We start from the raw sequence: 18490 nt of genomic DNA, 5'->3' as shown, positions 1-18490 counted from the left end.
TTATAGGTGAATATTACTCATTAAATTAATCGTGTCCTAGAAACAACATATAGAAATGACACAAAATGCTAACTAAAAGTCTAAACATAAGCAACTGAACAAAATATTGAATCAAGTGAAAAGTCTATTTTTTAAAATGAAAAAATTAAGACAACTAGGGCAAGACGTTGAAGGAGGATACTGGACTCAGACAAGTACATTCCAAGGCCAATTTTTATTTTTCAAAGAATTCTAATCCTAAACCAAATAAAGACTCATTGAATTTGCCAGTAAATAATCTTCACAGTACATTAGGCTGAACAGCAGAATGCCACAAGCTATCATAGCATCTGATAGAGTCAGAATATACCACCTAGGTCATCCAGTCTGACCTTGCGCATTTTACAAGACTTCATTTTAAACCATTCCCAGAAACCTCTTATGTAACCTGTTCCTAAGCATCTGCCATGAATTACAGAAATTAGAGACAGCTAGTTTATCCCATCCCCTAGCTCTCCAGGGAAATGCTTCCACTTTCCAACAATTCCCAGTGTAAATAATATATATTTTTTATGTTCTACTTCTGTAATTTGTTTTCTAAACTATATTGCTCTTTCTTTTCGTATCACTTGAGGAGCAATCTCATATTTACCCCAAACAATCTTTCCCTTTGTGTGAATATCTTCTAAATATCTGAACACTCTTTTGTCTCTCCTTTTAAATATGCCCATCATTAGACAAGCTATAAATGACCAGCTTCTTTTGCTCATAAATCAATCCCACTATTCTCTTAATCATTATTTCTTGTACTTCCCAGAACTCTTTCTATGGAACATAAATGTGCCGTTAAGAGGCATCATTTATCATTTTTAAATATTCTACCTGAAGGGAAAAATGAGCCTACAAAATTAAATGTTAATTTCATTTCCACACTTCCACAAAATTAGATTACAATGAAATTTTAAGTTTCAGAAATCCAATCTTCTTTTAAAAAAAGAAAAGGTAAAGGGCTATTTAATATTTACTTTAGAAAATAAGACCATGTAATCCAACCAAAACAACTGACTAACCAACTAATTGGATAATTATATTATGTATGAACAATAAGTCTTTGGTCTTACTGTTCTAACATTTTCCTTTGTTCACTATATACAAAAGATAACAATAAAAAGTGGGCTAATTAGAACTCCTTTCTTCTACTATTTCTTAATTATAAAACAGCAAGTAAATATAATACATGATTAAGAAGTTGCTGCCTATCAGAGAAACAAGATTTATTTAACAAATAACACTGTGATTATTTTTGTCAGCTTAGGAAAAAACAAACAATTTTAATCCTTACCTCATCCCACAACATAAACAAATTTCTGATAAAGAATTTTACATTTGTTTTTAATGTAATCATTGTTTTTAATCAAGTTTTACCAAATTTCTGGGGGGAAGAAAGCAAGATTTGAAGCTTCAAAAATATGGAGGCTACAGAGAAAAAAATATAAATTGGATTAACATAAAAAACAAAAATATCTGTATGTTAAAAATCCAAAAATAAATAACAAACTAGAAAATGTTCCAACAACAGAAACCACATACACTTAGTATTTTAGGTAAGAGCACGTTCATTGACTAATATCTGCACCCCCCCCCAAGGTGGGGGGCACTAATATATCAAAGGACAAGAAAAATTAAAACTTAAAAAATTGCCTAAATTCTCATAGAAAATTTTCAATATATTTAGTAACCAAAGAAAAGCAAATTCAAACAATACGATACAATTTTCCCCTGTCAACTTAGCCAAAAACAGCAATCAACATTTGATGGTTTCTGACTTTATGGTAAGTATATTCTTAATGCTTGACAGGAATCCATTACAGTCTCACAACAACCTTCTGAAATAGGTATTACTTTTATTTCCCTTATACTGTGGAAACTTAAGCAAATAACATCTTTTAAGAGAGGGGCAATGCAATAGGAACTGTGAGCAGAAAATAGCTTGGTAGGCTTAAAAATATTACTAACCCACCACAGAAAAATTCTGAGGTTCTAATATAAAAAGAATTCAAGGAATCCATCCAAACGAATAATCTTAAATGCAAGAAAATTTTACACACAAAGATATTCAATATTGTATTATTTATAATAGTGAAAAGTGGGAACAATTAAATATCAAGAGAGTGGAATGGCTAAGTAAATATATTATGTTTACTCAATGAAATGTTATGCAATCATTAAAAATTATTTTCCTGAATAAGCAAAACTTTGAAAAATGTGTTGTAATATTAAATGAAGATACAGTATGCACAGATAACCTTATCTACATATCTATAGTATAATCATAAGTATACAATAAATGTATTTTAAAAGGTCAGAGGAAAATATATCAAAATATATTAATGGTGGTTTTCTTATATGTACAAAGATACCAGCTGAATTTTTACCTTCTTAGTTACCTCTATTTTCAAAATTTTTAATGTTGTGTATGTATTAATTAAATGGGAGTTAAAACTATACCGACAGGAAGCTAAAATTAAAAGACTCCAAACTTGAATAACCCAAGGAAAACTAAAAGATAAATTACAAGAAAATTGAGCAATGCAGTTCTCTAAAGGAAACAGAAATTTGGGAACTGAAAAGAATGGTGGTGTTCAACAAACTGAAGAACAATTTTAGTTTTTAATTGACTGAATATTTAAGTATGCATCAAAATAATATTCACTTACATAAATCAATGCTGAGAATGTCAAAAAATAGAGAAATGCAATTTTAAAGACTATTGAATATGCCAGTAGGTAATATGCATGGTTGATCAGTACAGGTCATCAAGTCAGACAACTGAGGATCAAATTCCATCCCTGTCACTTGCTATCTGTGTGACTTAAACGTGTTATTTAACTTCTCTGAGCCCCATTTCTCTGTATAATGTGGTTAACAACAAGAATCATATCTTGTAGAACTGCTGTGTGATAATGTACAGAAACAATCTAGCATAGTGACTAACACATCATGAATACAAAATATGATAGTAGTTAATATGACTTCCATCATCATTTTGTCATTATATACAATAAATTCTTTCAAAATATAACTATATTTATTTTATGAAGAAGTTGTTAAGTGTTGCCAACATTTAGGTATCTACCTAAACCATCCATAATTCTTCAAAAACATTACTTTCCCTTTTCAATATTTTCTTCTTATATTAATATCTGCTTTAATTTAATCTGAATAATTCCATCATCATATTCACCAATACCACTTGCATATTATCTTAACACTAGGTTAATGAATTTATAACATTTTTAATAATAAATCAATGAAAATACTCATTCCAACAACTTAATAAATTCCTTCCACTGTTTTCTGAGTATTTCTTTATATGTTTTTTTTCTACTGAACTTTATTACTTTTCAGTTCACACCTTAAAATGTAAAAATGCTATCTTTAATTTCAAATTATGTATTTATGGGTTTTAAGGACAAGATGGCCAAATCTACAGACTCTGAACATATTCTAAGGTTTTTATTTTTAAGCAGTTCAAAAGTTTTGTCCGTTTTCACTCTGCACACCAGTCAAATGTCTCTTATCTGCCTGGTCCCAGAACCTTGACCTGACACATGGCAGGAATCATCACCTTCCAAGACACAGGGCTTTAGTTCTTGGAAAAAAGTGCATTTAGATTCCAGAGGGCTGTGTGTTGGGACTATCCTCTACTTTCTGCTTCCTCAACTTAGAACATGAATAGTACTATATCATTCCTAGCCATTTAAAATCTGCTTGCCTTACCTTAACCTATTTATCATTATACCTGCTTCCTTACAAGAAATAAACACTGAACTTACATAAATCTCCTTGAACCATGGAAAACCTTTGCTTTCCTTTCTCATGGAAACAGATACTGACCTCATTGTTAGTACTTGAGACACTGAAAGGACCCATGTGTCTCTTTCCAGTAGTAAATAACAGAACATATATGCTAAAGTATCTCTTTGTTTTGAAAGAATGTCTGCTTATTTTTTAAAGCTATATCAAAGAATAGAGTGAAACTTAACCTTTAGAGTCCATAATTAAGCAAGTAATTTATGCCTTAAGAAAAAAAAACACCTGAAGTCAAACACCCCATTCATCATCTGGGGTCATACTGGCAAAGGCTTGCCCCTCTAAAACCCACCCACAAACGTACAGAGGAAATGAGCTAGTCTGGGCCTCTCAGACAGCTAAAAACTCCAATTTTCAGGAAATGAGCAGAAAGACACAGTACTTGGCAATATAGTTTCCAAGGAATTAAGAGAGAGTAAAATCCTTTTATCCAGTTGTTGTCTCTTGTTAACTTAAAATTTTTATTTCTTTTTTTAATTAAAATATTTATTTTTATATTTGTAGTTGAACACATAACTATTTATTTATATGTGGTGCTGAGGATTGAACCCAGGACATTGCACATGCGAGGCGAGCACTCTGCCGCTGAGCCATAACCCCAGCCCCCAAAACTTTTTATTTCATGTGATAATAAGATACAAAATTATTGAAATGCCACATTGTACCCAGAAAATTACAATTATTATGTGTCAATTAAAATGTATATTAATTTTTAATAATATTAAATCCCCCTTCTCCCCAAAAAAGATTCAAAGTCAGACTGATAGAGAAAACAGATCCATCTCTAAAACACTTTCTAAAACCAACTGGCCATAGTTGGGAAACAAGGAAATGAATAGCAGCTCCTGACATAAGAACAAAGCACATCTATGATTAAGTCATTCTGGAACTGAAAATGAATGAACATACTGCCCAGATTCAGGCCTTTATCATCCAAACAAGAATGTAGTCAAATCAAAAAAACAAATAATAACAATAGTAATGATTTACTGAGTTCCCATTATAGGAGGCTTTATTTGTAAATATGAAAAAACCCTTCACCGAAACTGGTGCTAGAGCTCAAAGACGATAAGTAACTTACTGATCAAGATGAAGACACAAACCCAGGTCTATCTGATTCTAAAGGGTTCCTTTTCACTAGCCTGACTAACCAGGAGCCCTGTTATTTCCCTGTCCATAGATTAATAGCAGAATGTTTTCTCCAACTTCTTTTTTTTAATACCTTTATTTTATTTATTTATTTTTATGTGGTGCTGAGGATCTACCCCAGTGCCTCACGTGTGCTAGGCAACCACTCTGCCACCTAGCTACAACCCCAGCCCTTCTCCAACTTATTTTGAAAGTCTTTACCAGTGGCTAAAGAAACCATTCATAATAACTCAAAACAATCATAAAAACTATGCTTGTTAGTATTAATATACATTCTTTCTTTCTAACTTTGTATCATTCCACTTTCTTTTTACTTTCCTAACTTGTCAAGTCTTTCTTTAGACAAATTTAAATATTTCACCTTTCAATACAGTTTCATATTTTATTATCTTAACTTTTATCTTTCAAACATCCTTCCTCAGTAGGATGAAATAAAGTGTCCTAATACTCATATACTGCTAGTCTGCAAGACATATAAAACCTTTACTCTGATCTCGTAGCTGCTATTTTCAAAGTAATGTATATATGTCAAATTCCTGCCAGCATTTGCCTAAAAGCAAGCCTTTATCTATTATAGACAGATCTATCAGATGTTAGTCAGAAAAACTCATCAAGTATCCCTTTACAGAATATACATAAAACTAAGTGCCTCTGCAAACAGAGGTTGTTCATAAACCATGTATAATTTTATATACACCCACAAAATTAATATCCCCCAATACAATAGATATTGCCCTTCTTGGAAGTCTTCCAAAACCATCCAAAGCTGATCTCCAAAGTGAACCTTCTATTTATTCCCAAAAGGCCCTGAAAAACACTTTTTCATAATATTAATCATGCTGCATAATAATCACCTATGTGCTAGTCTGGGTCACTCATAGACTAAACTCTATCAAATACAGACTAGCTTACCCATGAGGATATCCCTGATCCTAATCAAAACTATGTTGATGCACCTAACTGAACAATATTCTTAGAAAAAAATTTCTTTTAACTAACAATTTTTTTGCCATTTTAAAAGAAATTATACTTTCTGTTGAAAAATGCCATATTATTAAGTTCTCAAGAAAAACTAGCCTTTGTTTTGTGTCATACTTTCACCCTAAACTAAAACATAAACTTTAAGCAACTACTTTATTTGCAATATTTAACACCAAATCACTTGTTTGTTTTGTGTCATACTTTCACCCTAAACTAAAACATAAACTTTAAGCAACTACTTTATTTGCAATATTTAACACCAAATCACTTGTTACTAAAAAATAAATTTCATACCCAATGGAATTTTACTACCAAAGATAATAAGATCTAAATGTAAGAACTAAACAAACCCTCCCCAAATAGAGGAATTTCTAAAATTTCTTAAATGTTGTACAATATCAGCATGGCCAGAATAAGAATGCATCTTTCTCATTACTACAAAAAGGACCTTCACAGACAGTCCCTTGGCACACTACTGAGTTTTTTTTCAGCTTACTACATAAGACAGGATGCATCATAAAATTTTAACATAGAGATAATATAGCGGGAAAGTAATTTTCATCTTGAATACATTAGTTTTTGATAGTAGCTTAAATCCTGGAAACATAAAATTATAAAGAATATAAACTAATCAGAATGCACAACCAATATAGTATTGCAATCTTAATACTTCTGTGCTTTCCAAATAAGATGAGAACTATACTTACTTACATTCTATATATAGCTACCTACAAGTCTAGAAAATCATTAAAGTTTGGAAGATTATAAACAGGATAGAGAATTATGAAAGTACAATGGTAGCTACACAAAATTATTTCTAATCTTTTGAAGGCAATTTCATAATATTTATTCAATACCTTTAAAAAATAACATGTTCTTCTCTTTTTTTTAACTTTTTTAGTTGTAGATGGACACAATACCTTTATTTTATTTATTTGTTTTTATGTGGTACTATGGATCGAACCTAGTGCCTCACACATGCTAGGCAAGTACTCTCTTTTATATCAATATGTTCTTTTTTTATATCAATTTCAAACTTAAGAATTTATCCAAAGAAACTATTCTGGAACTACAAAAATACTTAGCTACAGTAATTCTTGCCCCCACACTGGTAGGAAAGAAAACAGTTTTAAAAAGCAACATTCTAAAATGTCCAGTAAAATTAAATAGGTTACAGAATATCACTAAAAATAATGATCTCATAATTTACTTAGTGACACTGAAGAACAACCAAATCATCTTTTTAAAATGCCTGTATTTTCTGTTACTATGTATTTCTTAATTTTTTTAATGAAATTAATTTCAAAAAGATGTTGCTAGTACAATAAAAACAAATGTAAATGCTCTCGAAATCTAAGATCATTAAGTGTTAAGAGAAAAAAATTATATTTTAGAAAAATAAATATAGCTGTTTCCTGCTTTTGTTTAATTTGTATTAACAGAGTTTATTCTGCTTGGCTTCAGAGACTATGGTATAATTATAGACACTGCTTTTGAAATGTAGAATACAAGTTAATAAGAAAACCCCAGACTCAAAAATGTGAGATCAGAGCTAATTCGAGCAAAAGTATTCAATATTTCTTCAGACTAAAAGCACAATTATTAAAAAGAAAAATTAATTTGTTAATTGCTCTTACTGGCTGTGAAACTTAGTCATGCTAGCACACACTTAACCAAATAAACCATTTATATCATCACACCTGTCTCTAGATCTAGGAATCTAATATTGTTAAATGAAAGCACAATCTAATACTTAGGACAGATGCCTGACATTCTGTTTTCACAAATCTATGCTGCCCCCTTCTGGATATTTTTGGAGTGTATGGGACAGTAAAAATTTAAACACACTAAATGAAAAGTTATCATTTTTTAGCTAATATATTAAATAACTTAGCCAATATGCTACATACATAAGCATAATTTTAGTACTAAATAATTTATTTTAAAATACTTTCTTTCAAAAATCTTGTTCTAAGTCGTTCCAACAATATAAAAACAGCTCTGATAATTTAGTTATCAATGTGAAAGAAATATTAAATACATACTAACTAAAAGTAAATAAACATGACCCTTCCAGGAGTTATTTTTTGTTCTCGTCCATACTGATTCCATTCACTCCCAAAATCAAACCATTATCTCAATTTGGCACTTATCTTTCCAATTCAATTTTAACACCTGTACTACTTACACATGTATAAGTATGCGGAATCAATTTGTATGCTTCTAAATGTAAGTGAATGGCATCATATTTTTTTATACATACGAAGGTTCCATATCATAGGCTATATGTCTAAACCCAGTCACCTACAACTAAAGTCAAATGAGAATATATAGAGGGCTCCATGCAAGGATATCAATACAAAAACCAACTTACACTACAGTTTTCAGGTGGAACTAGAAGTTGAGTAATCTCACCACCATGAACACAGAAGATATGTTTCATTTCTCCAGAAAATATGTCCCAAATTATGACCGAAAAATCCACACCTCCAGATATCAGGTATCTTTGATCATAGCGAGCTGAGACCTGATGAGGATATAGCAAACATGTGACTTTGTTCCGATGACCACGGAGTGTTCTGTGAGGTGGCCAACCTGTGAATGAGGTTTTGGATTTAAAATGCAAAAATTAAAGTCTTAGAAAGTTTCAACAAGTGAAAGTAAACATGAAATGTCAGAAGAGCTATAAGTCTTATCACATAAAAAGGTTCCAATTTTATCATATAAAACTGGTCTGTCCAAATTCAGTGACTACATGAGATTACTGAACCCCTAAAATGGGGCTAGTTTTGGTTCATATGTCTATGACTATCAAACAGAGAGGAGATTTTAAACAATTAGCACAAAAATAATTTAAAATAATTCAGGAAATAATTTTAAATAGTTCAATAATAATTTTCATATCAGATTATGAGTTGAACTGATAGTTTTGCTATATTGGGTTACATAAAATACAATATTATAGTTAATTTCATCTGTTTCATTTTACTTTCTAACATGACTATTAGCAAATTAAATATATAGTTTACGTTAGGTTTCCACTGGACAGCACTGTTCTAGAAGATTACATTATTACAGATAATATAGTTGGTAATCCATATAAATAAATAATGAAACTACCAATATATATCAAAGAGATAAAACTGAATATTTATTTATAATCATTACACCATATTTATTCAAACAACAGACACAATATTTTATTACCTGCACATTAAATTTACATAGTACACTATAACAACTTCACTAATCAATTATATTTGTTAAAACCAGTGTAGAGACACTTTCAGCATCAGAGTAACAGAGTTCTCAAAACACTTTAGACCTCTGTAGATGGTCAGTATACCTCTTCTGAGCATGTGTTCCCCTTGCAACAGCTGTACTATGGCAGTCTGTGTGGCAGGTACAATAATTATGCTTCCATCCTCACGGCCGCAAACAAGCCGTCCATGTGCTGGTATGTACACACTTGCAGTCACTTTCAGAGGCTCATTACTATTAGGAATCACACTCAGCTGATCTATAATTCCAGCAGGACAAGGATTCAGTTTATCAAAGGCCTCTTGCAAGCTGATAGAGGTTGTCATTTTCAGCCCTGTAGAGATTTAATTTTGCATAAAAGAAAAATATTTATGCATGTTAAAAACATTACATCATTAGTTGATTCTGTAATATATCAATAAAGATCACATTCACCAAATATAATTCTTACAAGAAAATTATATATGAACATTCTGAATTTATTTCTTAGTGCTTAAGATTTAACATGCTAAATTAAGAGAATGAGGAAATTGCTACTATTACCTTCGTCACCTTCCTGTTTATCAGGAGTGTCTGATATGTTCCAAATATTTAATCTTCCAGAGGAATCACCCTGAATTAATAGTTTATGGAAATATTCCTTGCATCCATAGAAGAACCGAGTAACAGGAGGACAAATTAGCAGCTGCCAAAAAATCATTCAAATATCTTTAATCATATTTTAATCAAAATATTTCACACATTACCCTTTTTTCAAATAAAGATGTTAAATACCTTGCCTAAGTACACAAGATAAAAAAGTATCAGCAGCATGATTATTTAACAGTATTTTAATATAATTTTGTAGCATTAATATGTATGTCGACCAATATTCAAATCAGGATAAAATAAATGTTCAAGGAAACAAACTATACAGTCTTTCTCTAAAATAAATAATTATACTCTTTATTTTATAAAATACGGTTACTAGTCACAATAAGTCAGTTTGTCTAATTGCCTGTTATTAAATAATTAATACAGAGGTATGCCACTCTACCAAAAAGAAAAGTCTCTACTTAAAAAGTCAAAAAGAAAGCTCACTAATCCTGCCTTTTTTGCTCACTCCTGATAAGTCACCAAAAATAAGAATGACATTAAAGCATCAGTCTTGTGTAACTATGGGTCCCCATTTTTTTCAATGAGTATATTTTTTCAACAAGCAGTGTAATTTTACCTGAGTCATATTAACATAATTAATCTGAACCTAGCCTGAAATGTTAGCTACAGACTACTAGGAACAAAAACCATTCACTGGGTCATATGTACATTTTCCTTTTTCAAACAAATTTTCAGCATACGATTTTATGTCTTTAGTGAATCACTTATTTATAAGTAATTAAATACTAAATTAAAATTTGGAGTATTCATTTACAAATACTGGAACATTCACAAATAGAATCTTAGCCTGAAGAGCAATAAGAAATACACTTCCATTTTGACAATTACAGTTAACAAATAATCTAGTTACTGTATTTGGTATTAGTTGTTTCATAAAAAGCACTAACTTATACAAACTAGATATATTAAGCATAATCAATTATTTGACTTTCCTTAAATATTGAGAATTTTAATTGAAAACTACACACTGAAAAAGTTGCTACAACAGCAAAAATACTCATATGCCATATTTCAACATATGCACCTCTCGTACCACACAATACATATTTGATTTTAAAATGTATTAGGGAACTGATATTTAAAGAAAAATGATATGTTGTTTTGTTTTGTGCAGCATTTTTTATTCAAGTCACTACCCCTTTATTTAACTGGTAGTGACTGTCTAACTAGGTTAGAGAGCAGTAAGCAGAAGTTTATGTTATGTGAAGAATGGATAGGATATAGAGTATTTTAATTGTGCCTATGTGTATACATTCTGTATATCCAAAATATTCCTGAAAAACAAAAACAATTCCCTACCCCTCACTACCCCACCACATAAAGACTGAACATACTCTTCAGAACCATGAATTGTGGAGACCCAGAACATCATCATAGAAAACTTTAATTCCAAAACCAAAGTTTCTTTCTTACTGCACACAGAACAGAGTCAAGAATCTAGTACTAAAAGCTATTGTATTTCAACTGCTAATGGATAAAATTAAGCAGGATTTTAGAAAATACAATAAGCTTTTATTTTTATGGAGAAAAAAATATTTTATTCTTTATGTCTGATATCTAATGAGTTAAATCTTTACATGGCTTTGGGGAGGCACTGCAATGACTGGTCAAGTGATGAACTGTTACTAATCAGAATCATTACATAAGGACCTTTGCCCTTTTAAAATTATAAAATGAAACTACCAATATATATCAAAGAGATAAAACTAAATATTTATTTATAATCATTACACAATATTTATTCAAACAATAGACACAATATTTTATTACCTGCACATTAAATTTACATAGTACACTAACAACTACGCTAATCAATTATATTTGTTAAACCAGTGTAGAGACACCTTCAGCATCAGAGTAACAGAATTCTCAAAACACCTTAGACCTCTGTAGATAGTCAGTATACCTCTTCTGAGCATGTGTTTTAACTGTATGAGAATGTAAAATAAATATATATATCTGAATTTTATCAAAAGCTCAGTTTCAATATGTAATCAGCATAAGATCATATGCACTTAGAGAAAAGTGAATGCTATTTTATAGGCACATTATGTATTGTAAAATAAGCAAATTTTGAATGTGCTTGTAACTAACCATATCAAAATGTTTTATAATATTTAACACAGTGCCTTGAATTATATTAAATCTTTCAGGGCCAGGGCTGTGGCTCAGTGGTTGAACACTTGCCTCGCATGCAGTGAGGTACTGGGTTCAATCCTCAGCACCTCATACAAAAAATAAATAAATAAAATAAAGATACTGTATTAAAAAAAAAAAAATCTTTCAAATGCTTAGCTACCAAAATACAGCTGTAAAAATTTTGCAATATAACCATCAATTATAAATGATACCTGAAGAATTTTACCTCTTTATCTTTTCGATCCAAGAGGCTATGTTGTACAGGAGGAATTAAATTTTCAACTGCTTTCCCCACATCACTGCGGAATGAATCACTAGCTGGAAGGCAACTGAAAATTGGAAAAAGAACAATATTCACTTAAAATACTGACATTAGCTATTTTATCATTACATGTGATAACAAGGGTTTTTCTTTCTTTTTAAACAATGAACAAAAAAGAGATTTTTAAAATTAACATTACAAAAATATCCTCCTTCAAGCTGGGCACAGTGGTACACACCTGTAATCCCCATGACTTGAGAAGTTGAGGCAAAGGCATTGCAAGTTTGAGGCCAGCCTCAGCAATTTAGTGAGACTGTCAGCAACTTAACAAGACCTTGTCTCAAAATAAAAAATAAAAAGGGCTGGAGTGTAACTCAGTGGTAAAGCATCTCTGGGTTCAATCCTCAGCACAAAATTAAATAAATAAATAATAAAAATATCCTTCTTCAAATAAAAAAATCCATGTAATTTTTATACTCCAAAGTTAAATCAGGATTAAAAATCTAACTTAAAAAGCTCTGAAGTTTTGGGCCTAAATTAAATATTATACTACATATGTTTTCATACTTTCCAGTTACACCCCAAATTCTGATCTTTTACTTTGATTCAAATCCTAACCTCTTATTTACTGCATACCTGGCAGGTAGTTTGTAAATATAACTTTGCCCATTTTCAGTCCAAATGATTACTTTATCTGCTGATATAAAGTCCCCTCCAGTCCAAGTCTGTCCATTTTCACTAGGACCTGAACACAACAGGGAATAATCTCCAGCATCAAATACCTACAAGGAACAAGAAATTCACCATCTAGTCCATGTTCTGATGATTTAAGTAAGATATAGCTAAGATACAGCAACATTTCAAAAAGTACTAACAAACTTCTATAAATATGTTTAGTAAACTCAGGCCTTTCAAGTTTGATAACTCAGATGAAGACATCTTGTCAGTGAGCCCTCTGTGGCTGGGTCACCTTTAAGAGGGAAAAAAACAAGTTGGCTTCCAGCTGTGTGCAGCTTCTAGGCCATCAGGCAATAGAGTAGGACCCATAGAGCAGGAGTGTTCTCTACACAGGAACAGGAACCCTTACCTTTCCATAAAGAACAGCAAGTTGTAGGGAGGACCCTTTGCAATGCAGCCTCTGGCTCCTGTTTTAGCGTATTTCTGGTAACATTTCTAACCACAACTCTGACATTGGAGCATTTCCTTGTTTAACTTAGATTACCAATGTTCTAAAATATTATAAATACAAGTCAACATACTTGTATGTTTCATTATTTAGTAAATTGGGTTTTTTGGTTGTTTGTTTGTTTGTTTGCACTGGGAATTGAACCCAGGGGCACTTAACCACTAAGCTACCGTCCCAGACCTTTTTTATATTTTATTTAGAGACAGAGTCTCGCTGAGTTGCTTAGGACCTTGCTAAACTGCTGAGGCAGGCTTTGAACTCAAAATCCTCCTTCCTCGGCCTCTCTCCAGAGTCACTGGGATTATAGGTGTGTGCCACCACACCCAGCTTATTTAGTAAATCTTACATGTAAAATCAAGTCACTATAATTTCACCAGCAACAGAGGTTACTGACTTTACACTGCCTTCCATCAGTAAAATAAGGCACATCAGACTTTACAAAGTGCCTTTACAAGGGTAATTTCCCAGGAATCTTCAAATCACTGCAGGAGAAATGCAAGCAACTATTGCTACCTCAGTTTACTGACACAAATAAGGGTAACATCACTTACTCAAGGTCACAGTTCCAATAAATGAAATAGCTAAGACTAAAAACCCTGGTCTTATAATTCCTAGCAGCATCATTCTTTCCACCACTTTCAATATTTAATGAAAGTACATTTTGTTTTGTTACAAATCTTTCCCAGGAGAAATGAAAATTCCTCATGCCTTGATGGCCCAGAGGTTTTACTTTTCTCTTAAAAAAATAAATAAATAAATAAGAGGTTGGCTGTGCAAACCCGTGAAATTAGAATAAACCTAGCTGAATTTCCAATGTTTTGCAATAGTTTTTATGAGTATATAACATTAGGAATACAATAATAGCCAAGAAGAATCCAAAAAAAATAATGAAGGGAGACCCGCCTTCCAGCACTATGATCTATTAAAACAAACGATATAGCTATAAAAGTTAAAATAATACAGCACTGTATTGGTGCATGAATGCATGGACAAATTAAGCAGTCTAGGAACATGCAAAATGGCATATTTTCAAGGCACAATGGAAAAGTAAATGGATTGTTCAACATATGGCATCAGGAACAACAGGGCATCCTTCTGCAATGAAAATAGAGTTGTATTTATATATCACCATTTATACAAAATAATTTCAAGATAAAAGAATCAGATGTCTGTAAAGTAAATCCATAAGAATATTAAGTAAATTGAGTATTTTTTAATCTCAACTTATAGTAAGCCCTTTAAAAACATGTCACAATTGTTCTAGAAACCATAAAAGATGATATTGGACTACATTAAAATGAAAAACTGCTTTATGGAAATCAATATCTAAAAATACCATTCTGGCATGTTGTTGTACTATCTCAGTGTCTGTAATAATACATAATTTCTCTGATGTTAATGAAGCTGAACACCTTTCTATACATTTATTGGCCATCTGGCTTTCCTCTTTGGCGAAATATTTTGTCTATTTTCCTGCTAGGTTGTCTGTGTTTTTCTTCTTGATTTGTAGGACCGGGCTTTCTATAAATACTGAATAAGTTCTTCATCATACGCGAATGCTCTATCTTCTCTCATGTGTGTTGCCTTTTCACTTATGTATGCATTTTTAAAAAGAAAAGTGTCTGTTTCATTTAATTATAAAATGCTTATAATAGTCACAAAAGAAACTGCTACTAGATATTGCCTCTGGAGAGGGGAAAGGAAGCACCAGGGAAAGGGTATGAAGCAGACTCGCTTTTCACTTTATCCTCTTGCATAGTTCTTTCATTACTAATAAGATGGTTTATTACTAACCCATGATAAGATGGGTTATAATGCTTTTGTGTTATTCTAATATGCTACATTCTAGAGTAATTTATTAAGCAGGACTAAATAACTTACCTAATACGCCTACCCTTAGAGAGTTCTGAGGATTAAAAGAAAAAATACACAGAAAGCTTTCAAAAAAGTGCTACACAAGAAAAAAGTTCTCAAAACATGTTGATGACCACTTTTCTATTACAGAAATATTAAATTCTGGAAACATGGAAATAATATACTCCCTCCATCATTAACTCTGAGGTGCTGGAAGAAGACCTTCACAACTCCAAGAAGCCAGGAAAAAAAAATGGCATTTGGGTCTAACAACACCCTACAAAGAAATATATGTCCTGAAGAACATGTGCTCATACTGCTTTTATGTATAGATGAGACAATAACTAAAATAGTAGCAAAATGTAGGAATTAAGATCAATAAAATCACTAACCGAATTATTCCATGAATGAAAACAAAACAATACAACTAAAGCCAAGTCCCAAGTATTTCTCAAAAGTATCAAACCAAGCCAGGCACAGTGACGCATACCTCTAAGCCCACAGGCTTAGGAAGCTGAGGCAGGAGGACTGACTGCAAGTTCAAAGCCAGCCTCAGCAAGTTAGCGAGGTCCTAAGCAAGTCAGCAAGACCCTGTCTCTAAATAAAATATTTAAAAAGGGCTGGGGGTGTAGATCAGTAGTTAAGTACATGTGGGTTCAATCCCCAGTACCCCCCCAAAAAAAATCAAACCAGACATAAATTCTAAAGAAGTCTTTCACCAAGCAACTCTTTATGACTATCTCTGTAAGTCTGATAAACCAATATCTTAAAAGATAAAAATAGAGTTTCTTACTTATGTAGTCATCTTACCCTCCAATATTTGGAGCACACAACCAAAAGTGACCTTTGCGTGAATGCACAAAAAGAGATGCTTTGACAATTCTGACAATAAATTGGTTTGGATTCCTCCTCAAATATTGGCTCAGTATCCTGAAAAGAAAAACATTTGTAAAACTTCAGGAATAGTTTTGTTGTCAGTTAAAATTATCACCCAACGCTAAAGACACCAACATAAAATAAAGGCATTGCTTGATACGTTCATCATTTTAGCCCCGCGGTTAGGAGAAAGGTAATTAAAAAACAGCAAAAATATACTCTGAAACACAGCTGGGCACAAACATCTTGGCTACAAAGCTACCCAGGATTTGTGTCCTGATGAGACAGTGTGTCATCACTCTAGAAAGGCAGATGATAAAATTTTGCCTTGATCCTAATTTCTGTAAGTATATATGTTTTAGGGAAGGAAGAGAGGGAGGGAGGGAGGAGAGAGACAAAAAAAAACAATCAGTTCTTCTAGGATCTCCCATGCCTAAAATTTCCCTAGCTCCAGGGAATAGCATCAATACTGTCAGAAAATTGATCTGCCCTTCTTATGATAAAAAAGAGAGAGAGAGAGAAGAAAAGAAAAAGAACTAAGAATCCATGCCCATCATACTGAGACAGAGACTAAAATTGACTTCATGTACTTTTCACAGTGCATTGCTTTATCTTTTCCCTCAAGCAAACTACCTTTTAACTTAATTTAAGCAAAAGCCACAGAGGAAAACTCTACCTCTTCTATTCCTCTACTTCACGTTCTGTGCAATATGTTTCTCTATTTCCTAATCTTGGTGGTGCAGATGTCATCAGCAAAGAGAAAGAAATAATTCACTCACACATGCAGCACCCTAGAGATCTTTTATACTATGTCCCTAGAACCACAAAAAAGAAATAGCCTTTTCCTTCCCTTTTTAAAAAAGGAGGGAAGGAAGGAGTGTGTCCACTGAAACTTTAGATGTCAGAATAAGACCAGAGAAACCAATCCCAGTCTCATTTGTCTCACCTGCATGCCACTTATTTCAGAGGTGACGATCCACACCTTCAAGATGCCTGTCACTGAAAGTGCGACCACAGTGTCGTCTAAATCAAGAAGCGACAAGAAATCCGGGTTACAAACATAGCATGCTTTCTCTCTAAATGTTAAAACAGTTTGTTTTAATGAAATTAACAATAGCAGTTTCATAATTGGCAGAAAAACATAATTCTCTTTCATGAAATAGAAATAAGCTTTTGAAACATAGGTTAATTAAAAATCACCAACAATTCATAATTCGAGGAAAATTGTTTCTAGTTACTTAATTTTTTGTTTCCAATCACCAAGTTCTTAATGATATCAACTGTTCTTGATTAATAGATTAACAAAGAAATTTTATTATTCAAAATTCACAACTTTCATTTAGCTATCACAGATAAGCAAGGCACTCATATTCTTCCCCCTTCCTCTACTACTGGCCTGCCTTCCAGTCACTTTTCTGCACAGTACCCACAGGCTGTGATCAAAAGAAAAACATGTGTGACACTATATGGTTGTCATCCATGGCTCCTGGCTCTTACTGCCTCCCCAGGGCAGACCAAATAGATTATGTTTCCCCAAGGCAGGTGGCAGCCAGGAAGAAATTCTCTGACCTACGCTGTCTGATAGTAGATCACAAGACTTTATTCCATTAGGTGTCTTGCCCCATAGACATCCCAAGGAAAGGGTTGAGAGAGTTTTGGAACAGCTGAACACACAGAGAATCCTGTAAAGTGTTACTCCTTGAGAGGGCCTGGAAGTTCCATGCTCCCTTCTCTTTACTCATCCTATGCATTTCTTCATCTGTACCCTTTGTAATAACCTTAATAATAAGCCAATAAACATAAGAGTTTTCCTAAGTTCTTCGAGCCACTCAAGCGAAATTAACTGAACCTGAAGAGGAAGGTGTGGAATCTCCTATTTGTAGCTGGTCAATCACAACACAAAGCACAGGTAAAAAACCCGGGGACCTGTGACTGGCATCAAAACTGGGGCAGGGAAGAAGTCTTGCATCTGAGCCCTTAACATATGGGATCCGATGCTATGCCCAGCCAGTGTCAGAACTGAAAGGACTGCTGGCTGATGTCCTCTACAGGTCTGATGGTGTGCGTGCTGGTGGGGTCAAATCCCCAAACCTTTTGAGGTCACCTCAATACATAAGTCTCAGTTCAGGGACCAGTCACAACAGCATAGTAAATATATGTAAACTTTTGAGAGGACAAGGCTTCAGAATTAGGGAGATGTATGGTAAAATCAAAATCGCTTTTTTCTTTACTAATTAACCAATGAACTATGGATAACTTAACGAACCTATCTT

The 18490-nt window shown here is 32.7% G+C and overlaps 1 protein-coding gene across 3 annotated transcripts in view; it reads right to left on the bottom strand.

The window, feature by feature from the left end:
• Wdr7 (WD repeat domain 7) overlaps nucleotides 1-18490 on the bottom strand; it is a 333762-nt gene that overhangs the window by 272447 nt on the left and 42825 nt on the right. For all 3 annotated transcript variants that reach the window (XM_046419459.2, XM_046419460.2, XM_046419461.2), the window contains exons 6-12: nucleotides 17164-17240; nucleotides 16152-16271; nucleotides 12938-13083; nucleotides 12266-12368; nucleotides 9787-9928; nucleotides 9329-9577; nucleotides 8357-8577 (exon numbers count right to left, since the gene is read on the bottom strand). In XM_046419459.2, coding sequence (XP_046275415.1) covers nucleotides 8357-8577; nucleotides 9329-9577; nucleotides 9787-9928; nucleotides 12266-12368; nucleotides 12938-13083; nucleotides 16152-16271; nucleotides 17164-17240 — 1058 coding nt within the window. The remainder of the gene's footprint in view (nucleotides 1-8356; nucleotides 8578-9328; nucleotides 9578-9786; nucleotides 9929-12265; nucleotides 12369-12937; nucleotides 13084-16151; nucleotides 16272-17163; nucleotides 17241-18490) is intronic.

The sequence above is a fragment of the Marmota monax genome, unplaced genomic scaffold, assembly GCF_021218885.2.
Source record: "Marmota monax isolate L192 unplaced genomic scaffold, Marmota_monax_Labrador192_F-V1.1 WCK01_AAM20220418_F8-fsc00088, whole genome shotgun sequence".
NCBI classification, from domain to species: Eukaryota; Metazoa; Chordata; class Mammalia; order Rodentia; family Sciuridae; genus Marmota; species Marmota monax.
This window is presented reverse-complemented; position numbering and strand designations above follow the sequence as displayed.